The sequence below is a fragment of the Stomoxys calcitrans genome, chromosome 5 (assembly GCF_963082655.1).
Source record: "Stomoxys calcitrans chromosome 5, idStoCalc2.1, whole genome shotgun sequence".
Taxonomy (NCBI): Eukaryota; Metazoa; Arthropoda; class Insecta; order Diptera; family Muscidae; genus Stomoxys; species Stomoxys calcitrans.
In genome coordinates this window covers 154,201,268-154,226,573 of record NC_081556.1, presented here as the reverse complement: position 1 = coordinate 154,226,573, position 25,306 = coordinate 154,201,268, and the positions used below count along the sequence as shown (strand labels likewise).

Sequence of the window (25,306 nt, the reverse complement as noted above, 5' to 3'; positions counted from 1 at the left end):
CTCGTTTCTTTACCAGTCGTCCTTTTTTCTCTTTTCCTTTCGCATTGTTGTTTTTGTTGTAGTCCCAATGGTATGTGGAGCTCTATAGGTGAGCAAGCTCGTCCCGGTCAATTGGAGCTCCATAGATCAGCAAGCTTGTTCCTGTCCATTAGACCGATCGCGAACATCTAGGCCATTGGTTAATTAAATGCGCCAAAAACTTGCCTTGTCATAACGAGTATCACAGGCACTCAGTATTTAAAGAAGGTTTCTCGCAGAGACCCTCCACTCGATACCGCTTGATTGACCGCTCCAGCAAATGCAGCTACTCCGTACCCGAAACAACCCACTATCCGCAACCTGTGGACACGCCCGGTAGTTCTCAGCTGAGATTTTTATGATAACGGTGAACGCTACACAAATCAGATCTCAGATTTCTAACCCGTGTGTTATTAAAATGCGCCCATAACTTGCCTTATCATAACGAGTATCACAGGCATTCAGTATTTAAAGAAGGCCTCTCACAGAGACCCTCCACTCGATACCGCTTGATTGACCGCTCCAGCAAATGCAGCTACTCCTTACCCGAAACATCCCATTATCCGCAACCTATGGACGCGACCGGTTGCTCTTAGCTGAGCTTCTCGTGATGACGGTAAACACTACACAAATTGAAGCTCAGATTTCTAACCCGTGTGGGGCCTATAGCCAACCCGTACCGGGTGCTTTCCTATAGTTCTTTCAGTTAGTTCATTAGTTCACCTCAGTTCGGTAAGTTTCCCACCTGAGTTCTTTCAGTGAGCTGTTTCTGACGCTTTTCTTAACCAACCATCACTTTTCCTCGTTTTCTCTTGTCAAATTCGTGCAATTTGTTTAATAACTGCAATGCTTCAGCTAGCCAGTCATTCTATTTTCCCCTTTCCTCTCCAGTTCTCCCAGTTAGCTCATTAGTTCAGTTCCTTCAGTTAATTCATCAGTACAGTTCGTTCAGTGGGTTGTTTTTGTTTCTCTTCTTTGTTTGTTCACTTAGTTCACTAGTTCAGTTAGATCACTAACTCAGTTAGTTCACTAGTTCAGTTAGTTCAGTTGGCCAGTTCAGTGAACTGGTTTTATTTCTGTTTTTAGCAAGTCATTAAGAACTAAAGTTGAAAACTTAGCGGTGGCTTTCCTCTTCTAATGTTGGCAACATTTGTGAGGTACATGCCATGTAAAACTTCTTACCAAAGAGGTGTCGCACTGCGGCACGACGTTCGGACTTGATTATAAAAAGGAGACCCCTTATCATTGAGCTTAAACTTGAATTGGACTGTACTCATTGATATGTGAGAAGTTTGCCCCTGTTCTAATGGAATGTTCATGGGCAGAATTTGCATTTGCAAACTTATCCACTCAGTGGCGTTGTTCTGCGGCAAGCAGTTCGAACTAGACATTGAGCTTGTAAAGCACTCGACCAGCGCTCATAGTTAAAGTATCGCTGCTATTAATGCAATGTTTAGGGACAAATGTGCATTATCCACGAACACTCATACATAATTTTTGAAGACCTTATTTAGAAATTAAACGAAAAAAACATTTAAATTTCCGATGTTTATTACAATTCATTGCCTATTTTTATTATTTTTATAATCCCTTTCCTCTTTTAAATCTTTTGAGAGACAATATTTCATTTAATATGTCAAAATCAATATAAATATTAGATAAGTGAAATCTATGCCCCTAAAAATTTCCCCATAACCCTTCAGAGCATTATCGTTGTTCACATACAAAAGAAAAGTCAAGGAGAAAAATAGAAAATGTCCCAGAAAACACACTAAACAAATTATGAATTTTTCAAAATAAAATATTTGCATATTTCCTACTTAAAGAAAGGATTTAAGAAAGGCTTAAGCCAAGGTAGAGATAATAAAAATAAAAATTTGGTATTATTGTAAATGGAAACCATAAGGGGCAAATGAAAACAAAAGCGAATTATCATTAAAAATGTGCTATGTGCATCATCATCATCATCAACATGTGAGGAGAGCATCTGCGTTTAACCACCCCTTTGCCATAAAGGAAGAAGCCTTAACAATCCATCTCCTTTATAGAACAAAAAAAAAAAAATCCCCTAAAGACATTTCCTTAGCTCTTGGCAGACAAACTGAAAGATTCGCTATGCTTAGTTAAGGTGCGATTTTGATGTTCTGCTTCTGTGTTGAGGTAAATGATATCTTCTACTTTGCCAAGCATCATAAATAATTTCGAAAATTTGCATTCAATCCTTTTTTGTAAGAAATGCTGAATGTCGCTCTACAGACTTGGCACTGCTACTGGGGGATGGCTGTGTGAGTCTCTTCTCTCAATGCGAGTGTGTGGTGTGTGGTGTGTATGTGTGACTAGGGGAAAAAGGGCTTAATAGTTAAACAAACATAAATTAATGCTGACACTTTATGCTGAAAGACATTTGATTTCTTATATAAATTGTGCAAGAGCCCTCAGGTATGGTTTAAGATGCTGTGCCAGCTATGCAGCAGTCTGTACTGTGGTGTTGGTGTTTTTATTTTTGTTTTTCGTTACTTGAGCCTTTGGCTTAATTTATTGGAATTTTATGCAAATATTTTTAAATGCATTTTAAAAGAAAGAAAAAAAATGCATCTTATCTTCTTGCATTAAAAGATATGCCCGACCATGTTATGCCATGTGCAGGCAAGGGGCGAAGTTAAAACAACTCCACCAAAAGTAATAAAAGTCAAGCGGGGCCATGATAGCCGTTTTGCATCTCGGTAGCATTTTCTTGAAGACAGCCTTGGCAAACAAAATAAATTGATATCATAAAATTAATACAGTTAAATGTCTTATGGCATCCCCAGCAAGCCAGCAAGGCCTTTATGGCACCACAAAAAAAAAACTTGTAAACTATATTTTCTAATTTTCCTATGCTTCGTTTGAGAGAGAAAAACGGACAACCAAAACGCCCGAATGCCTGTATTAGGGGGGAAAAACGTCACAAAAGTCATGAAAAAACTGTTTTTAAACTGAGCCAATAAATGTCTGTCAAGCAAAAAACAAACCTTGCAGCTTACATTGCGTCTGCGCCGGCGCACACGCATTTATGCATTAAAGAGTGAAATTTGTTTTTTTGCTTTTAAGCCAAATGTGTTGGTGGTCGCTTGTCAAACACACAAATGGAGAAAATCGCTTTTTACGATAAAGGAAAGTTTAACTTTAAGCTAAACTAAGACAAATTATAACATGAAGAAAAAAATTTCAAAAAAAAAAACAACGAATTTGGATTTGATAAAGCCGCAGACATATGAATATACACTGAAAAAAAGTATGGTGGGCAAAAAAAGAAAAAAATTGATAGACTGATAAACAAAACAATAAATTAAGTGAGCGGTTCGAATGAAATTTTTACAGCTCAATGAATGAAAATTTTCCAGTTCATTGGACAATTTTTTTCGTAAACAAAAAAAAAACAAGATTATGATCAAGGTGAAATATTTTTAAGATTCTTTTTTAAATTCTTCCATTAAAATTATCCACTGAAGGTGCTTTAGAATCAGTGTATAATGGACCCTTTCAGAACTAACTTGTCAACGTAGTTCCACCAAAATTTTGACAATAATTGTGTTTAAAGGTGTTTATAAAGTCAAATCAGAAGATCAGTTAAAATAGGATCAACTTATATATGTTTTTTGTTTTTGGAAAAACTCGGATCAAAAGACTGTGCAACAAGTAAAATGGCCTTAAGTTCAGGGGGGCCGAACTTTTGATACCCATCACCACATGTATAAATATACACCACCTTTCGTCATAAACTGGAGAAAAATGCATACTTTATGCCCCATAACAGCTTTATCGAAATATGGTCAGATTTGGACCAAATTTGCCACGGATATTGAGTGGTCTAATTTTCTAGAACAAAATATTGGTCGCTTTGGTAGCCATATCCAAATAAAGCCCGATCAGAACCATATACGACGCGGATGTCGAAAAGCCTAACATAAGTCACCATATCAAATTTCAGCGAAATCGGATTATAAATGTGCCTTTTATGGGCCCAAAGCCTTAAATCGAGCAATCGGTCTATTTGGCAGCTGTATTCAAATCTGGACCGATCTGAGCAAAATTGAAGAAAAATATTGAAGGGCCTAATACAAGTCACTGTTCCAAATTTTGGAGAAATCAGACAATATATGCGCCTTTTATGACCCAAAGACTTTAAACTGAGAGATCGGTCTGTATGGCAGCTATATTTAAATCTGGACCAAATTGATTTGGTAAGTCGACTGGCCTAACACAACTCACTGTTCCTTATTTCGGCGGCATCGGATAATAAATGCGCCTTCTTATGGGCTCAAAACCTAAAATCGTAAGATCGGTCTATATGGCAGCCATATCCAAATCTGGACCGATCTGAGCCAAATTAAAGAAGAATATTGAAGGGCCTAACGCAAGTCACCGTTCCAAATTTTGGCGAAATCAAGCAATATATGCGCCTTTTATGGGCCTAAGACTTTAAATCGGGAGATCGGTCTATATGGCAGCTATATCGAAATCTGAACCGATCTGTGCCATATTGAAGAAGGATGTCGAAGGGCTAAACACAACTCACAGTTCCAAATTTTGGAGAAATCGGATAATATATGCGCCTTTTATGGGGCTAAGACTTTAAAGCGAGAGATCGGTCTATATGGCAGCTATATCCAAATCTGAACCGATCTGTGCCATATTGGAGAACGATGTTGAGGGGTCTAACGCAACTCACTGTCCCAAATTTCGGCGACATCGGGCAATAAATGCGCCTTTTATGGGCCCAAAACCTTAAATCGAGAGATCGGTCTATATGGCAGCTATATCCAAATCTGAACCGATCTGTGCCAAATTGAAGAAGGGTGTCGACTAGCCTAACACAACTCACTGTCCCAAATTTCAGCAAAATCGAATCAAAAATATGATTTTTATGGGCCTAAGACCCTGAATCGGCGGAGTGGTCTATATGACAGCTATATCCTAATCTCAACCGATCTGGTCCAAATTGAAGGAGGTTGTCGGCTGGCACAACACAATTCACTGTCCCAAATTTCAGCGAAATCGGACAATATATGCGCCTTTTATGGGCCTAAGACCCAAAATTGACAGATCGGTCTATATGGCAGCTATATCCAGGTCTGAACCGATCTGGGTCAAATTTAAGAAACATGTCGACTGGCCTAAGACAACTCACTGTCTCACATTTCAGCAAAATCGGATTAATAAACGTGGCTTTTATGGGCCTAAGACCCTAAATCGGCGAATCGGTCTATATGGGGGCTATATCAAGATATAGTCCGATATAGCCTATCTTCGAACTCAACCTGCTTATGGACAAAAAAATAATCTCTGCAAAGTTTCAGCTCACTATCTCTATTTTTATACCCTGCACCACCACTGAGGCACAGGGAATTATAGATTTGTGCATTTATTTGCAAAGCTAAGAAGGAGAAGGGCTAGACCCATCGATAAGCATACGGATAGGCTAAGAATCAATTTCTGATTCGATTTAGCCATGTCCGTCTGTCTGTCTGTCCATGTATTCTTGTAATCAAGGTACGGGTCGCATTTGTTGTCTGATTTTCACAAAATTTGGAATAAATGTATTTTTTGGTCCAAGAACGAACGCTATTGATTTTGAAAAAAATCGGTCCAGATTTATATATAGCTCCCATGTATATCTTTCATCCGATATGCCCTTTTAAAGCTGTAGTAGCCACAATTTTGGTCCCTTCCTTACAAAATTTGGCACAAAGTGTTTTGTTAAACGACCCAAAATGCTTGCAAAATTTTATTGAAATCGGTCCAGATTTAGATATAGCTCCCATATATAACTTTCGTCCCATTTGACCCACAAAGGCTGTAGAAGGCACAATTTTGGTCCGATTTTTACCAAATTTGGCACGAAGAGCTTTTTGTGATGTCCCAATATGTGTTCGAAATTTCATCAGAATCGGATCAGATTTATATATAGTTCCCATATATATCTTTTATCCGATATGCCCTTTGAAAGCTGTAGTAGCCACAATTGTAGTCCCATCCTTACAAAATTTGGCATGAAGCATTTTATTCAATATTCTCATATGTGTGCAAAGTTCCATAAAATTCGGTCCAGCTTTAGATATAGCTCCCATATATATTTGTCATCAGGTAAGGCCTTTTAAGGCTGTAGTGGCAACAACTTTGGTCCGATCTCTACAAAATTTTTCATGAGATGTTTTAATTGACATCCCAATACGTGTGCAAAATTTCATCAAAATCATTGATATTGGATGTAGAACAGAACATAGCAAACGTCTGCTTACAGGGATTATATTTGCGTACATTTCGCCCATTAAGAATCTTAACTGATTTTCAATAATAAAAAGTCCGGGCAAAATTTGACCTAAAGATCTTTTTATGTTCCTTTTTTTCGTCTGACAGACAAGCATAAATAGCAAAACTCTCCTTTTTTACTTCCAAACTTAAAATTCCACAAATTTGAAACATCTTCAAGTAGCAAAGGAACAAAAAATAGAAAATGATGTCTTCACTAAGGTTTTGCATTTCATGATCCAAAAAGTAAATGTCAGCCAAGAAATTTGCATATCCGGTTTTGCTTGGCAACTAAGTAAGAAACTTTGTTCCGCTTTCGTTTTTTTTTTGCTATTATCTCAACATTTGATTGATAATGTTTCAAATCAAAGAAAATTAAAACAAAAGTGATGCACTTAACCCTAAACAAATTTACACTTGAGAATTTTTAAGGCAATTTTCTCAAATCAAGTAAAGTAAATAGCGAAGACAGACTGCGCAAATTGTCTTAGAAAAGATCAAATCTCAAGGTCCCAACAAGAAAGAACGACACCATCAAAAGAAATAAATCATCATGCAAATCATTTATCATCTATCAACTCATCATCATATCATTGGGAAACAATCGCGTCCTGATTTAGAATGACATTGACGAGTGATCATATCATAGATAAGAATGAAAGGGTGAAGGGGGTTGATTACCCCCCGAAGGAAAAGGAAAGCAAAGGGAAGTGGCAAAATCTTAAATCAAGCAGAACATGACAAATCACCAAACGTTTGTTTATACAACTCTTTCTTTTCACCAGTCTTCAACAGCAGCCATGTGTGAGAGTGTGTGTGTGTGTTTGTTTAAGCAATTCTCAAAGCCACGGGCATATCCTCCTTTTTCAGTAGTTGAACTCATATATCAAAATCCTTTTTTTTTCTTCCTTCTTAGAGACAATTAAATAAAAATTCGCATATCCTATTTCTTTCTGTTTCTCATCAGTCTGGGACTTTTCATCTTTTTTTCAGTCATCTTTTCTTCTTTTGCCGAGTTTCTGTTCTAAATGGATTGCTTTTGCCATTTGTTATCCTTGGCTGATGATCTATGTTTGTTACATTTACTCTTTTTAATGGACTTTGGAGTAGTGTTTTTTTTTTGTCTTGCGAGAGAAAGATTTTTATTTGAAACTTACCTTTGCTGTTGCATTTTTAATGGGCTTATCTGGATCGTGCACATATTCCAATGTAATGCCATAGAATTGTCCTTTGTTGATGTAAGTTATTCGATCATCTTCTCGCCGTTGTGATGATGAGATTGGTGATTCCAGGTTATATTTGAAGCCAACGTTGGAGAAACTAAAAGGAAAAAGAGAAGAACAAAGTTAAAAACTCAAAACCAGAAAAAATAAACAAAAAGACAGAAAAAATTAAGCTATTGAAATTTTTAAAAATAAGGCATGACCATCGCCAAGCTTTAAGATTTTTTCATATAGTCTAGCCAGCTGAGATTTTTTTTTGTACTTCTGTTTGTAATAGATACAGATGTCCTAAAGGCCTGCAGCCGCATAATATGCGATTGTATGAATTACTAGCCGAACCGGGCCAGATCCGCTGCACCTTCTTTAATTCTCTAATATCTTTTTAGAGTGGGGACACTCCGCCTTGTGTGAGAAGTGTGCCCTGCTCGGTTCCTGGTGTTTTTAAAAATTAGGCTAAGTAGAAGTGCTTTTAAGGGGAGGGATGGCACCTCAGACATTTGGACTCAAATATGGATATCAAATTCGTTTTCTACTCTCAAATACCTTTTATTTGAGTCCCATATTGTCATAATGAGTCAAATAACCCATTTGACGCATCTTTGGTAGGAAAAGCGCCACCTAGACTTGAACTCAAATTTTAATATCATATTCGTAATCTACTCTCAAATAGCTTTCGTTTAAGTCCGATATAGCCATGGCCGGCTTATATGCCCATTTGGGGGTATTTGGGGGTGGGCGACCTCCCCTTACTTGGACCTAATGTTTTATGCCATATTTTTAACCTACTGCCTAATACTTTTCCTTCTAGTCCCATATTGACATGAACTTCGAATATATCTGTTTAGAGGAGTTTTGGGGTTGGGGGGCCGCTGGGTAGTCTAGTCTCCAATACCTTTCATTTGATAACCTTATTGTGCCCATCGGACCACTTTCGGATATGGGTGGCGTTTTTGGGGAAAAAGGGGAGGGTCCGCCTCCACCCGATATCTAAAAATTATATAGCCTATGTTTCCTTCCAGACAAACGTACACAATCTTTGAAAAGTATCGTATAGTCATAATGGGTCTAATGGTGTTTTTGAGGGGTGGCGTGACTCCCTATACTTCGATCTGATTTTGTATGCCAATTTCGAAATCTACTCCCGAATACCTTTCATTTGAGTCCTATATTGAAATAAACGTTCAATATGTCTTTTTGGGGGAGTTTTGGGCTTGGGCGGCCCGATGGGTACTTAGAGTCAAATTTTAATACCATATTCGTATTCTACTCCCCAATACCTATCACTTGATACCTATATTGTCCCGATCGGTCAACTTATGTTTTTGGCATAAAGGGGAGGGTCCGTCCCCCTTCCGATATCGAAAAATTAAATAACCTATGTTTCCTTTCAAACCAACGTACACAATCTCTGAAAATTTTAAGAAAATCGGTTCAGCCAAGTATCATATAGTCATAATGGGTCTAATGGCGTTTTTGAGAGGTGGCGTGACCACCTATACTTTGATCTGATTTTGTATGCCAGTTTCAAAATTGACTCCCGAATACCTTTCATTTGAGCCCCATATTGAAATGAATGTCCAATATATCTGTTTGGGCTATTTTTGGGGTTGGGGCGGCCCGATGGGTACTTAGACTCAAATTTTAATACCATATTCGTATTCTACTCTCCAATACCTATCACTTGATACCTATATTGACCCGATCGGTCTACTTATGATTTTGGGTTGTGTTTTTGGCATAAGGGGGAGGGTCCGTCTCCCCTCCGATATCGAAAAATTAAATAGCCTATGTTTCCTTTCAGACCAACCTACACAATATGCGAAAATTTTTAGAAAATCCGTTCTGCCGTTTTTCAGTCTATACGGAACAAAGTCCCTTATATCCGTGATTGGCTAAAGTGCCAATTTGGGCGTTTTTGTGGGTGGTGTTTTTGGGGTAACGGTGGAAGGTCCGCCCCTTTCGTTATCAATAAATTATAAAGCCTATTCCTACTTCCTCACCATATTCGTAATCTACTCCCGGATACCTTTCATTTGAGTCCCATATCGTCATGAACGTCAAATAAACCTATTTTAAGGTGTTTTGGGGCTGAGGCGGCCCCCCAAGTACTTGAACCCAACTTTTACTATGAGATTTGTATTCTACTGTTGAATACCTTTCATTTGAATCCCATATTGTCTCGATCGATTCACTTTTATTTTTGGGTAGTACTTTTGGGTAAGGAGGAGGGTCCGCCCGCCTCCCGATATCAAAAAATTATAAAGCCTATGATAGCCTTCCAGATCAATCTACACAGTCTGTGCAAATTTCAAGGTAATCGGTTCAGCCGTTTTTGAGTCTATACGGAACAAGCAAACAAACATACATACACATAAGATGGTGTCTTAGACGAATATTTCGAGGAGTTACAGAATGACGAAATTAGTATACCCCCAAACAGTATACTTGCCCAAAAAGTAATTGCGAATTTTTAAAAGAAAGTAAATGCATTTTTAATAAAACTTAGAATGAACTTTAATCAAATATACTTTTTTTACACTTTTTTTCTAAAGCAAACTAAAAGTAACAGCTGATAACTGACAGAAGAACGAATGCAATTACAGAGTCACAAGCAGTTGAAAAAATTTGTCAACGCCGACTATATGAAAAATCCGCAATTACTTTTTGGGCAACCCAATACATAGCTCCCATATAAACCAATCTCCCCATTTCACTCCTGGAGTCGTTTCAAGCCGCAATTTTTGTCCGATTTGGCTGAAATTTTGCTTGCGGTCTTTCAATAAATGTATCAAATACGCTCCAAATCAGTGTTTAACCTGATATAGCTGCCGCGTATACCGATCTCTCGGTCTTGCTTGTTCGGTTCCTAGAAGCTTTAATTTTTGCTGCTTTGACAAAAGTTTGGTATGTACAATAAAATTATGCCCTTCAATCGTTGCTGCATCAACAACGTCTGAAACAAGGGGAATAGGAAAACATGTGACGTGCCATCAACGTTACCGTAAAGGGCTGAGAATCGCAGTTGCCTAAAGACTTATTTCCCGCTTTGATTTACAGAAATTAGACAGAAGGATACATTTTTTTGTAGAATTTTCATGAAATTGGGGCTGACAAGAGCTTTCACTATTCCTGTTGAGAATGATTCAGTTAGGTTCAGGCTTAGCAAATACCTTAGCACACATTACTTTTTAAGCCCTTTACGCTTCTTTTTACTAAAAAATTTAAAAAATGGAAAAAAACTGTTCATGAGTTACTTACATTTTTGGTATTTGTATTTTATCAGCATCATTTTGGCGGCCGAAATCATGCCATGGCCGGGAACGTGTAGCACTGCCATTGGCACTGGTGCCGCCCAACGAAGTGGTCGGACTGTTTTGACCACCATGAACACTAACAGCACCGCGTGGTATGCTATTAACCGAAACAGGAATGCCACCATTGTTGTCTAGCAGAGAGCCGGGCTGACAGAGTTCTGTGTAATCGAAAGACTAGAAATAGAAAAAAAGCAATTTTTTTTTTATAAATTCATCAAAATGCTTATTTTCGGTAGAAAATATAAACAAAAGTGTGTCATATGTTAAGGGTTAATAAATGTCTATCGAAAATGTATACAGGACGCTACACGCTTTTGGAGAACTTATTCATGTTATTATTTGTATACCAGTTTTGTTTTTATGAGCAAAAAAAAAAATAGCTGTAAAAAATAATAAAAAAAAACTCTTAGAATAATAGACCCAGAATCTCATATCCAAGGTCTGGGGGCAAAAGAAAATGTTAAATGTGTGTATATTGGTTTTAGTCAGAGTTTCTTCAAAAAAATTCTCACATCTGCTCATCAACTTACCTGTTGTATATTATTTTGATCTCTGGGCGTTATGGCATCGGCACCTATACCCGAATCCGGACTGGGCAAATCCACTGTGAGGCCAGCAGCTGTCACCGTTTTGGCATAGATGGGTGTACCTCCATTCTTTAAGACATTCGAGCTGGAATGTGGAGGCGGTATGCCCGCATTGGCTGTAGTTGTGGTAGTAAAACGTCCTTCATATGTGGTGCCTGGCTGGGGACCCTCACTATCCCCATATATGGTGCGTGTGGGCGCATAACCTTGGCCATCTGTGGTGGTGGTGAAATATTCCCTATAATAGGGCTCCGACAAGAAGGTGGTCGAAGGTGCTGTCGTCAGGCGACTGGTGGCATACATGCCATAGCCATCCGCCCCAATATAGGGACCTGGACTGGGTGTTTGTGTGTTGACATTGCCACCGGGACCAACGGCTGAATTTTGATGAGGACCCTTTTGGGCGAAACAAGAAACGAAAAATGAAAATAAAAAAAAAACAAAATTAATGTTGTGCTAAGCTAAGCGGCTTAAAGCCTTTGGCAAGACAATCATTGTGAAACTTGTCATCATAAAGAGGCAACAAGTAAGGGAATCTGTTGAACTGTTCCATGGGATGTGGAGGTGTGTATTTTTTCGTTTTGTTGTGGTGGTCTTATAGGTTTTGTTTTGGTTTTGTTCATTCAATGATGATGCTGTTGGCTCTTGACTGTCCGGCTGTTCGTTGTGATCTTTGGCGGCGTGTGTGAGGAACGTGTTCTTTTGGCTTGTTTTTGTTTCCCGGCTAGCTGGCTGGCTGGCTGGCTGTCTGATTCTTCGTCTTCGGTGGCCGTTTGGCAGGTTGCCTTTGGATGTATACTTTTGAGGAGATTCCGGTTTAGTAACTACTGGCGCTAAATCATTTGTTGATTTTTGTTAGCAGCCTTTTGATGTTGTTGTTGTTGTTGTTCTTCCCATCAACGGCTGCCGTTAACTGTGGCTCCACCATCAACCTGTTCCTCCTAAACAACTCACACTACTTATAATCTTACGATTGATGATAATAATGAGAGGAACAACAACAAACCAACCAAAAAAAAAAAAAAAAAACGCGGTAGCCAACCAGAGCAACAACAAAAATAAAAGATACCGAAACAGAACATAACAGCCTACCGCAAAAGGTAAAATATTTGACACCATATGTCATGAAAGTGAAAACATAACGAAAACGGACAGACAAGCGGATGAACGTTGTTATGGTCAGTAGCTAACCAGAACTTTGAATATATGGACCACCATCACCATCATCGAAGAGTTTGTCATTATCAGGTTTTATTACTGTGAAGGGTGTGGGGGGGGGGGGGGGGGGGGGTTATGTCCGTTTTGCAGTTTGTTCTTAACTTACCTGTAGATAAATTTGAGTGCCGCCGCCGGCAGCGTACATGGCTTCCGTTTGATTTGTGGGACTTCCAGGACTGGGTGGCGGCTCTTTGATTTGTATATGTGTAGGCGATGGCGATTGTTGCAACACAATTACCTGTAGAGGGGGGAAGGATGTTTTATAGACTACATAAAGTTTTTTATACAGGGTTACGTTAGTTTGACAATTTTTGGATATTTTTCGCAGTTGATATGGGAAATTTGTTGAAAAATCACTTTGGAATTGGGTTGGGAAATTTGAAGCACTCAAGTGAAACCACATAGAAAAATTATAAAAAAAAAATTTTGTAAAGAAAGCTAAGTAAGTTTGGCTGGGCCGATTCTTATATAACCTCCACCATGGATTGCATTTGTCAAGTTTTTTGACCGATATCTCTTTTGAAGGCAAACAAAGGCTAATGGATAAGAATTGCTATGCTATTGAAGCTATATCAGGTTATGAAGCTTGATTTGAATGTTGGAGAGCATTGTGTCAAATTTGAGCCAAATCGAATAAGAGTTGCGTCCTATAGGGGCCCAAGTAGTAAAAACGGGAGATTGGATTTTATGGTAGCTATATCAGATTATGGACTGATTCAGACCATATTTAACTCATAAGTTGAATGTCATAGAAAACCCTCCCCCTTACCCCAAAAGTACTAACCAAAAATAAAAGTGGATCGATCGGGACAATATGGGATTCAATTGAAAGGTATTCAAGAGTAGAGTACGAATTTTATAATAAAAGTTGGGTCCAAGTAACTGGGGGGCCGCTCCAGCCCAAAGACCCCTTAAAATAGGTTTATTTGACGATCATGACAATATGAAACTCAAATGAAAGGTATAGGCGAAATTTTCGCGTATTGTTTAGGTTGGTCCGGAAGGAAGCATAGGCTTTATAATATTTGGGTATCGGAAGGGGAACGGACCCTCCCCCTTATGACAAAAACACAACCCAAAATCAAAAGTGGACCGATCGGGACAATATAGGTATCAAATGAAAGCTATTGGGGAGTAGAATACGAATATGGTGTTAAAATTTGAGTCTAATTGCCCATCGGGCCCCCAACCCCAAAACTCCCCCAAACAGACATATTGGACGTTCATTTCAGTATGGGGTTCAAGTACCCAGCGGCGTACGACGAATTTGATATCCAACTTTAGAGCCAAGTGTTTTGTGGTACGCCCTAAATAACCCCCTAAACTGAACTTCTTTTCCGTTGGGAATAAAGATCGAATTTGATATCTATTTTCTGGGTAAAGTGCCGGTGGTCGCCCCAGCCCTCAAACACCCTTCAAACAGTTCATGTTTACGGGCCTTGGCAATATGGGGCTCAAATTAAATGGATTTGGTAGTGCAGCACGAATTTGATATCAATATTTGAGTTGATATGTTTGAGGTGCCATCCCTCCCTTAATGGGAACATTACCCTAAGGAAAAACATTACCACCAGGAACCGAGAAGGGGCAAATTCTCACACATCAATGAGTGCTTTCCGATTCAAGTTTAAACTCAATGATGAGGGACTTTTTTTTACAGTCGGGTCCGAACGGCGTTCCGCAGTGCGACACCTCTTTGGGGATAATTTTCTAAATGACCATGCATGGCATTGTACCTCGTAAATGTGGCCAACATTAAGAGGGGATAAACACCGCTTTGGCCAATGTTCTCGACAGGATTCGAACGCGTTCAGCGTCATAGGCTACAATGGCATGAATGCGATATTCGTATTCAAGGCGAAGTGTGCCCATCCTAAAAAGATATTTGAGAGTTAAAGAAGGCGCAGCGGAGCGGGCCCGGTTTGGCTGCTGAAACATAAGTGGAGGCCACCGACGTGCAGAAGTTAGCATGTGCGCCTGTGACACTGAACGCCTGCATTCAAATTTTGGCAAGAAAATCAGAATAAATGTTCAACGGTAGTTTTTCCCTCCTAATGCTTCTCTCCAAAGAGGTGTCGCACTGCGGCATCCCTTTCGGACCCTGCTAAAAAAGGAGGCCACTTCCCAAAAAGTTTAAACTTGAATCGAACAGCACTCATTGATATGTGAGAAGTTTGCCCTTGTTCCTTAATGGAATGTTTATGGGCAAATTTGTATTTGCATAAAACATAATGGACAAATTATTGTTTAATGTAAAGCTTTTAAACAGAAACTATAAAAATTTTTAAAAAATTTGAAAAACTCCTTCAATTTTATAATGGGTTGCCCAAAAAGTAATTGCGGATTTTTTAAAAGAAAGTAAATGCATTTTTAATAATACTTAGAATGAACTTTAATCAAATATACTTTTTTTCTAAAGCAAGCAAAAAGTAACAGCTGATAACTGACAGAAGAATGAATGCAATTGCAGAGTCACAAGCTGTGAGAAATTTTGTCAACGCCGACTATATGAAAAATCCGCAATTACTTTTTGGGCAACCCAATATTTTGTTCTAATTATTTTTTTAATTCTCTACACTTTTTTGTTTTTGCAAGAACCTATCTTCCTTCTCCTGTTCCTGTCTTATCGTCCATTGTGATAGACCATAACGTCTAAATGAATTTGATGGCAGACTGCCACTTAAACCTTACCTAATCAAAGATTTATCTAAACTTGCTCTTTGACAACTCATTCTCTGTTGTCAATGCATTTTTAAGGTGGGCGTGTTTCTCATGAGGGCATGAAGTATATGGGCATTTTTTTTTTTGTTATGATTTATAACAGATTTAGCATTTTGCAAGACTTTACTAATCAACAAAATTTTTTATGGTTTTTTTTTGTTTTTTGCTTGTGGTATCTTCGTTTAGTCTATTTCTTCTCTTCAAAAAGGCGTTGGCGTCTTTTTGCTTTGCAACAAAAACAAATGGAAACAAAAATTCAATTTTATTTTGCTTAGTATAAAGATGTATGGATGTTTGTGTAGCCCATGCAGAGGGGAAGGCAAGAAGAAGAAAAAAACAGAAAAAAGCAATAAAATCCGATTTAAAAGCAAACATAAATAAAACAAATTAAATTCGAAATTAGCATATTAATCTTCAATATTAAACAAAATCTATTGGTCATCATCATTATCACCATCGGCAGCAACTTCAATGGCCGATTACTTAACCAACTCTAGGCAAGACACAGGAAAACCAAAAACAACAGCAAGACGAACTACATAACAGATGGAATGAAATGAAAATCAACATCATCATTATCATCACCATCAAAATAGGCTATATGAGCGTCATCGTTGTCATATTCAGCAGCATCTACATCAACTTCATCATCATCATGACAATTATGATGAGGGAATCAAACGAAAACCTTCAAAATTTCATGTCATCTCTTTATTAAAGCAAAACTTTTGTATAGACCAACTCGGCTGTGAGTGAAAACAAATAAAAAAAAATCCAAAAAAATATTTCGTATAGGTGTCGCAATAGAAAACCGCACCTAAACCCACTACATGGTCTTAGTTTCTCTTCATGGAAATGGGCGCTAGCTTTTATTTACCTCTGTGTTTGTTGTTGTTGTTTAATACTTTAATTCATCAAAAAAGAAGATGAATACCAAACGCAAAGATACGATCATAAAAATAAGATGTAAATTTTTGTCTATGCTTACAAAAGGAAATATTTTAATTGATTAACAGCGATTAATTAAAATAAATTCGATAAACTTGACCCTTGAATGGCATGCAAGTAATCAAATCCAAGATTCACCATAAAATATGAAACAAAAATTTAGATGATTTTTTTTTAATTGAAAAATGGTTACATCAAAAAACCTGGCAACTCTACTTATTGAAGATTAACTTGAAAATTAGTTCAAAAACATGATATACTCCTATACAGCTTAGACTGAGTCCACAACAAACCAAAAATAACATCTATTAAGATGATTTGCAAGACACGTGTTATTGATTGATGGATGAATGGCTTAGAAAAATTTGATAGTTTCAAAGCTATTGGTAAGATAACGCTCACCCAAAAATCGGTAGCCACTAATCATTATGTTCAGACGAGCTTGGACAAATTATAGGCTTTTGAAGGTGAATCCATGAAAAAAAAAACGAGAAGAAATAGACTCAAGACTCAATAACAAAAAATCAAAAAACACCCGCAGCCATTAAGCTTTTTGGAACAAAACAAAGATGAGTGCTTAATCTTGTAGTTTCTTAGATTACAGCGACAGCTATTTAAATATTGATATATACGACAAAAAACAAACGAAGGAAAAAGATTTATAATGTATATTTTTGAACTGAGCGATTATTTTTAGAAAATTCATAAGGTATTCATATGAAAATCAGTAAGGAAAGGCAAAAGTCAAACGGTGCCGACTTTACAATACCCTACACCTACCTTATAAACACTAATTCTGAAATTTTGGGAAGACTGGTCAATAAAAGCGCTTCAACAGTAGTGTCGAGAGTCATAAGAAAATCCTTTCTGCCAAATTTCGAGAGAATGGGTTAACAAATGACCATTTTATTGCATTATTACTGCAAATCGGACGAACATATATATGGGAGCTATATCTAAAAATGAACCGATTTCTATGAATTTCACCAGTAATGTCGAGAGTAATAGGAAAATCCTTCCTACCAAATTTCATGAGAATCGGTTGACAAATGACCATTTTATTGCTGTATTACTGCAAATCGGACGAACATATATATGGGAGATATAACCAAATCTGAACCGATTTCTATGAAATTCGGCAGTAATATTAAGAGTCAAGAGAAAATCGTTCCTGCCAAATTCCATGAGAATCGGTTAACAAATGACCTTTTTATTGCTGTATTACTCCAAATCGGACAAACATATATATGGGAGATATAACCAAATCTGGACCGATTTTAATGAAATTCACCACTAATATTAAGAGTTAAGAGAAAATCGTTCGTACCAAATTTCATGAGAATCGGTCAACAAATTACCATTTTATTGCTGTATTACTGCAAATCGGAGAAACATATATATGGGAGCTATATGCAAAACTGAACTGATTTCTATGAAATTTACCAGAAATATCAAGAGTCATAAGAAAATCCTTCCTGCCAAATTTCAAAAGAATCGATTAACAAATGACCATTTCATTGCTGTATTACTGCAAATCGGAAGAACATATATATGGAAGCTATATCCAAATCTGAACCGATTTCTATGAAATTCACCAATAGTATTGAGAATCATAAGAAAATTCTTCCTGCCTAATTTCGAGAGAATCGGTTAACAAATGACCATTTTATTGTTGTATTACTGCAAATCGGACGAACATATATATGGGAGCTATATCCAAATCTGAAGCGATTTCTATGAAATTCACCAGTAATATTTAGAGTCACAAGGAAATCCTTCCAACCAAATTTCATGAGAATCGGTTAACAAATGACCATTTAGTTGCTGTATTACTGCAAATCGACCGAACATATGTATGGCAGCTATATCCAAATCTGAACCGATTTCTATGAAATTCACCAGTAATGTCGAGAGTCATAAGAAAATCCTTCCTGCCAAATGTCGAGAGAATCGGTTGACAAGTGACCATCTTATTGCTGTACTACTGCAAATCGGACGAACAGATATATGGCTGCTATATCCAAATCTGAACCGATTTCTATGAAATTCACCAATAGTATTGAGAGTCATAGGAAAATCCTTTCTATTAAATTTCATAATAATCGATTAACAAATGACCATTTTATTGCAGTATTACTGCAAATCGGAAGAACATATATATGGCAGCTATATCCAAATCCGATCCGATTTTTTCCAATTTCAATAGGCTTTCTCTTTAGGCCGAAAAACATGCCCATACCAAATTTGAAGACGATCGGATGAAAATTGCGACCTGTAGTGTGTACACATATTAACATGGACAGAAGGACAGACAGACAGATGGACAGACAGACAGACGGACATAGCTAAATCGAATCAGAAAGTAATTCTGAGTCGATCGATATACTTCTCAATGGGTCTATCTCTCTTCCTTTTGGGTGTTAGAAACAAATGCACTAAATTATAATACCCTGTACCACAGTAGTGGTGTAGAATATACAAAAAATTGATTGGTTATAAAGTGGCGTTTAGTTATGAAGTTTGTTTGACAATCAAATATGATTTTGTTTGACAATCAAAAATGATTTGACAATCAAATATGATTTAAGCTATATGTAGGATAGTTTATATTTGCTTAGGATAGGTTATGCTAGCCTGGGCTCACATGAAAAGACAATCCTAAACTTGGCAAAAATAGTTATCATATTCTCTGCCAATGTACGGCCTTAGGTCATAGTAGGTATAATACACTGGTATATTTTGTACTTTCAGGCATTGGAATACTGAATCCTGGGAGATTGAAATCAAAGTGGTATGAAAGGGTAGACTAACGCAGACTATCCAATCGAAGAAAGGCTATAAAGAAATCAAGTGGGCCACAATATGGCAACAGCGTATATCTTTACTATTGTCAAGCCCTGATTAGGTCAAGCCTAGATTAGGTCAAGCCTAGATTAGGTCAAGCTTAGATTAGGTCAAGCCTAAATTAGGTCAAGCCTAGATTAGGTCAAGCCTAGATTAGGTCAAGCCTAGATTATGTTAAGTTGGATGAGGATGATACCAGCCATTAGATGTAAAGAAATACAAATTGCAAATTTTTGAAAATTTTGCCCATGAACATTCCACTAAAGAACAGAGGCAAATTTCTCACATATCAATGAGTGCAGTCCGATACAGGATTTAAGCTCAATGATAAGGGACCTCCTTTTATAGCCGAACGGTTTGCCGCAGTGCGAGACCTCTTTGGAGAGAAGTTTTACATGGCATAGTATCTCACAAATGTTGCCAGCATTAGAAGGGGAAAACAACCGTTGAAAAATTGTTCTGATAGTCTCGCCAGGATTCGAACCCAGGCGTTCAGCGTCATAGGCGGACATGCTAACCTCTGCGTTACGGTGGCCTCCCTATTATTACTATTATAGCCCAAAGAAAAACGCTATAAATTTGGCAAAAATTGTTTCAGATTTTGACATAGCCCCCATGTTATAATTTGCCCGATCTGATTTTCAAATGGAAATTTTCATTACCAAAACATAAATTTGGGAATGGAAGAAACATTGTCTTCGTTAAACGAAGTTAGGATTGTAAGGGAAAAATAGATACGGATATGAAAATAAAAAGAATGTCCACTGTGAATTTGAAGGAAAATTTAGGGAAAATTCTTTTCCAGAAACTAATGTGCCAGAGAGGCTATGTCTATGGATGAGAGAAAAAATCGATGGTCCTATGGAAATATTATAGGAAATAAATTTCTATCGCGAATTTTTCAAATGGAAATTATCATTGCCAAAACCTGAATTTGGGAATGGAAGAAAAATTGTCTTCATTAAACGAAGTTGGGAAGGGAAAAACAAATGAATATAAAAAAGAATATCCATGGTGAATTTGAAGGGCAAATGAGGAAAAAACCTCTTCTAAAAATTTGTGATTTTATTGGGTTGCCCAAAAAGTAATTGCGGATTTTTTAAAAGAAAGTAAATGCATTTTTAATAGAACTTAGAATGAACTTTAATCAAATATAATTTTTTACACTTTTTTTTCTAAAGCAAGCTAAAAGTAACAGCTGATAACTGACAGAAGAAAGAACGCAATTACAGAGTCACAAGCTGTGAAAAAATTTGTCAACGCCGACTATATGAAAAATCCGCAATTACTTTTTGGGCAACCCAATATATTGAAACAAGGACAAAAGGCGTTAAGTTCGGCCAGGCACCTTGGGCATATATATGAACTACCTTTCATCAAAATCCGCTGAAAATTGCAAACCTTATCTCCCATAGCATATACATCAAAATATGTTCCGACTCTTACCGATCTTACCCATATACAATACGGAATTTGAAAAGCCTACCATAAGTCACTGTGTCAAATTTCAGTGAAATTATTATAAATTATATATGCGCCTTTTATGGGGCCAAGACTTTAAATCGAGATACCGGTCTACATGGCAGCTATATCCAAATCTGGACCGATCTGGGCCGAATTGCAGAAGGACGTCGAAGAGCCTAACACAACTCACTGTCTCAAATTTCAGCGACATCGGACAATAAATGCGCCTTTTATGGCTCCAAAACCTAAAACCGAGAGATCGGTATATATGGCAGCTATATTCCTATCTAGACAGATCAGTTCCTTATTGCAGTAGTTTGTCAAGGGGCTTAACATAACTCACTGTCCCAAATTTCGGCGACATCGGATAATAAATGCGTCTTTCATAGGCCCAAAACCTTAAATGGAGAAACTGGTCTATATGGCAGCTATATCCAAATCTGAACCGATCTGGGCCAATTTGAAGAAAGATATCGATGGGCCTAACACAACTCACTGTCCCAAATTTTAGCAAAAACGAAAAATAAATGTGTCTTTTATGAGCCTAAGACCCTAAATTGGCGGATCGGTCTATATGGCAGCTATATCCAAATCTGGACCGATCTAAGCCAAATTGAAGAAGTACGTCGAAGTGCCTAACTAAACTCACTGTTCCAAATTTCAGCAAAATCGGATAATAAATGTGGCTTTTATGGTCCTAAGACCCTAAATCGGCGAATCGGTCTATATGTGGGCTATATCAAGATATAGTCCTATATAGCCCATCTTCGAACTTAACCTGCTTATGGTCAAGAAAAGAATCTGTGCAAAGTTTTAGCTCAATATCTCTATTTTTAAAGACTATAGCGTGATTTCAACAGACAGACGGACGGTCATGTCTAGATCGTCTTAGATTTTAACGCTGATCAAGAATACATATACTTTATAGGGCCGGAAATGGATATTTCGATGTGTTGCAAACGGAATGACAAAATGAATATACCCCCATCCTTCGGTGGTGCGTTTAAAAATTGCCGACGGCATATTTTCATCAGCTCTACTACTACCATGTTAAAGATAATAACAAGGATAAAGTACGATACTGAAACAATCCCTTTTCAGCCGGTTGTACGTACCGGATTGACCCGATGGAGTTCTTCATCGGCAAGGGCTGCTGCCTCAGTGTATAACACACTGCAACAATAAAAACAACAACTATACTGAAACACTATACAAATCTATCTAGCCATCCCCGTCCGTCCGTTTTTCAATCTGCCTGTCTGCCAAACCATCACTCAGTCTGTCTTTTAGTCCAAATGCCTGTCCATTCCTCAGTCTATCTGTCTCTCCGCCCATCAGTCTGCCAGCCTTATTATTTTTTAAGTATGCAGTTCACAATTTCCAACGGATTATCAGGACATTTGATACAAACATTTTTGCCATAACAATGATGCATATTGGAATCGGTAAAAAATAATTCAAATTTGATTAAAGCTCACAAATATGTATTCAACCGACGCGGGCTCATATTTAGTGCAATAATGTGGACATTTTTCACGTACCCAACACGCAGGGGTTGTCCCCTATATATGCAGTGCATTGCATTGGCAATTAGGAAAGTTAAGGGTTGGAGGGGGGTAAGAGGGAGTAGGGTTTTGTTGATATTAGCCTTAAATTTCTGAACGTCAATGTCGGTGGGAAAGACATTCGCCGGAAGTCGAGTCGAATGGTTGGGGCGAAAAATGAATTTTCTTCTTAATGCATGGTTCGATCGACTGGCCAATCAATTACAAACGTGTGTGAGTTCCTGGCAAAGTCTTGTATTCCTCGTGAACATCCTAACGTCAGGGATAAGGAGACGAATATCTCTGGAACACACGCCATGAAAATAACGATAGAGCAATACAACGCTACCCACATTACGACGATGTTCAAGCGAAGCAATAGAGTTGGATACCCTATTTTCCACAATTAACACCATCGCTCTTCGTTGCCAACCATGAAAATAACGATAGAGCAATACAACGCTATCCACATTCCGACGATGTTCAGGAGAAGCAATAGAGTTGGATACCCTAGTGTCCCCAATCAACACCATCGCTCTCCATTGCCAACCGATCTACACTAAATTCGGCACAAAGGATTCCCATAATACTTTTTATTCTACTGTAGTATTTTAAAGGCCCATATCTTCACTTAGAGTCATACCAAGCGCGGGTGTTAAACGAACTTCTTGGAGTCATACCAAGTGCGGGTATTAAACGAACTTCTTAGAGTCATACCAAGCACGGGTATTAAACGAACTTCTCACTATGTTGCCAAATGTCCTCTTCTATGACCATCATTTTATCCATTTAATTAGGTTCAAATTCTGGTTATGGATTTTTTCTATGTTCGGGGGAGTTGGGACAAGGATTTTGATTCCGATTTATTAAAAAAAAAACTTTAATAAATGAATGCTGATGTTCATTCAAAATAGGAAATTTTGTTTTAAAGACAGGAGACTTGCAAAAATTCAATGTTTGTTGAACACTTAACAAAACACAAAGATTTCAGTTTTAATAGGCATGTTACAGAGAAAATTCAGTATGAATATTATCCGCGAAAAATGTTGAAGGAATCAAAAAATAGCAGCGAGGATGATGGAATGCCCTAAAAATACTTCACAAAAAACCAAGAACCCATTTTTAGCAATTCCAAATATTTGTACATTAAATTTGGCAAAAAAATCTTCTCTAAATACATCACAACCACAAATGTTGTTGAATTCCGCAAGCGGTGACACATTTGCATTAGACCAGCGCACATAATCACTAAGCCAAAAATAAACTAATAAATAAATGCAGATGACAAAGAACATAAGATGATGTAGTGTTTTAAGCTTTGTTTTTTCTATCCACTCATTTCATGATATATTTTAGTTCAAACTGTCACAAAATTTAAATTTCTAAACTTCACGATTATGTGTGGGCGAATATTTTTTAATGTGATTTAGAGGAACAGCAATGAATCGAAAAATTTGCATAAAGAAACAAAACAAAAAATAATTAATTAATTGCTTTCCTATAACAACAAAAGAATATAAAGTTGCCGAAAAAAAACAACTGCCTTGACATGGTAAAATGAACAGAACAAATTTTTTAAGGAATAAAATCCTTGAAATTAAAATACTGAAGAAAATTTTGTAATACCTTATTTTTGTGTATTGTTGAATGAGTCACTTGATTTATTTTTACTTTCTGTTTCTTTTTTTCAACTTTAGGCTTTTTCTTTTATTTACTTTTTCCCCATAAGATTGAGTGGCTGCTTGATTGGCCGCTTGTTTGCTTGCTTGCTTGTCTGTCTGTCTGTCCGTCCGTTTGTCATTAAGTTGTCATTTGTATTGCGAGGCTTATTTCTTTATACATTCCAGTCTCGCCAACTAGAATTTTGCAAGCAGGAAGTAAATCCAACCTACATTACGTCAATGACGTATTATATGAAGGTAGCAAGGTATTCAAAAAGACAACAACAATTTATAGAACACAATAACAACAACAAAATCAGTAATAAACCACGCAAATTTTACTTAAGTGAATATTTTGAGTTTGTTTTTGAAGAAAAGGACAAAGAAAAAACCTACAGGTAGTATTTCTGGCCATTAAGGTGTCCCAGGTCATAAGAATGCAATAAAAAATGAATTATATTAAAAGGAATTTAATGAAAATCTTTTAAAAATTAAAAAAAAAAGACTTTAAGCAGATATAAGAGCAAAATTTAGAGAGGCTTATTATTTTTTGCAAATGAAATTATTTCTCTTAAATTGATTTCTTAGAGAAGCAGTTTTTTTTTAATTTTTTTTTTTCATTTTTCTTTCCTGTTATTCTTATGGTGAAGGCCATCTTCCTTCCTTGTTTTTTATTGAGATTTAATCCAATTGACATAGTCTACCAAAATCAATTTATTTTAGGCGTAGTTTATTTTTAATTAACTAAAATTAATTTATGCATAGCCATGACTGAAGTATTTTAGTCCCCCCTACAAAATGTTTCCCAATGTTACTCTGATTACAAATCCCGATAGGCCTTTTGATAAAAATTCAATTTCAGATATTTCATTAACTGACACCTGTTATGTTTTAAAGAAAACTCTGTTTAGGTCGTATTGAACAACAAAACTAAAACTGAAACTGAAAACCCCACACCCAAAATGTGGCCCCAACATGGGCATTAGTAAATCATCATTAACTACAATTTGTTTCCCTTGGGCTTGGGAAGCCTAGAGCCCAGAGCCCACTTGAAAATGATGCCACTTTAAAATTCATTTCAAAATAGGCTTTTAAGTTTGAATATACAAACTTCAAACCAGTTCTTTGAAATGTTTTCCAAACAACAGAGACTCCAGCTCCAGCATCATTATCACCATCTTCATTATTGGCAGCCACAATAACTTACACTTTTATTTTGAAATCAAAACAGAGAAGCAGCAACCACCCAAGAAAAAGAAGAGCAAAAGCTGGAGCCTCTCCTCCAATGACTTAGTAACACAATTTTAAATGAAATTCAAAAGATAAATCGACAAGACAGCCAGCGATCAATGGCATTTGAAAATCGTAAAAAAATAATTCAGGCCTAAAACCAAAAAATCTTTTTTTCGAAAAAAAAAAAATAATATAAAACCCCTCAATCAGGGTCCACCCATAGGCTGGCTTATTTGTATA

General features: G+C 37.1%; 1 protein-coding gene across 7 annotated transcripts in view; it reads right to left on the bottom strand.

The window, feature by feature from the left end:
- Positions 1 to 25,306, bottom strand: part of LOC106094415 (protein grainyhead) — a 467,628-nt gene that overhangs the window by 53,194 nt on the left and 389,128 nt on the right. For 6 of the 7 annotated variants that reach the window (XM_059370613.1, XM_059370612.1, XM_059370615.1 and 3 more), the window contains exons 4-7: positions 12,758 to 12,889; positions 11,377 to 11,829; positions 10,791 to 11,020; positions 7,467 to 7,629 (exon numbers count right to left, since the gene is read on the bottom strand). In XM_059370613.1, the coding sequence (XP_059226596.1) occupies positions 7,467 to 7,629; positions 10,791 to 11,020; positions 11,377 to 11,829; positions 12,758 to 12,889 (978 nt within the window). The remainder of the gene's footprint in view (positions 1 to 7,466; positions 7,630 to 10,790; positions 11,021 to 11,376; positions 11,830 to 12,757; positions 12,890 to 25,306) is intronic. The other variant, XM_013261660.2, reaches the window with a different exon arrangement.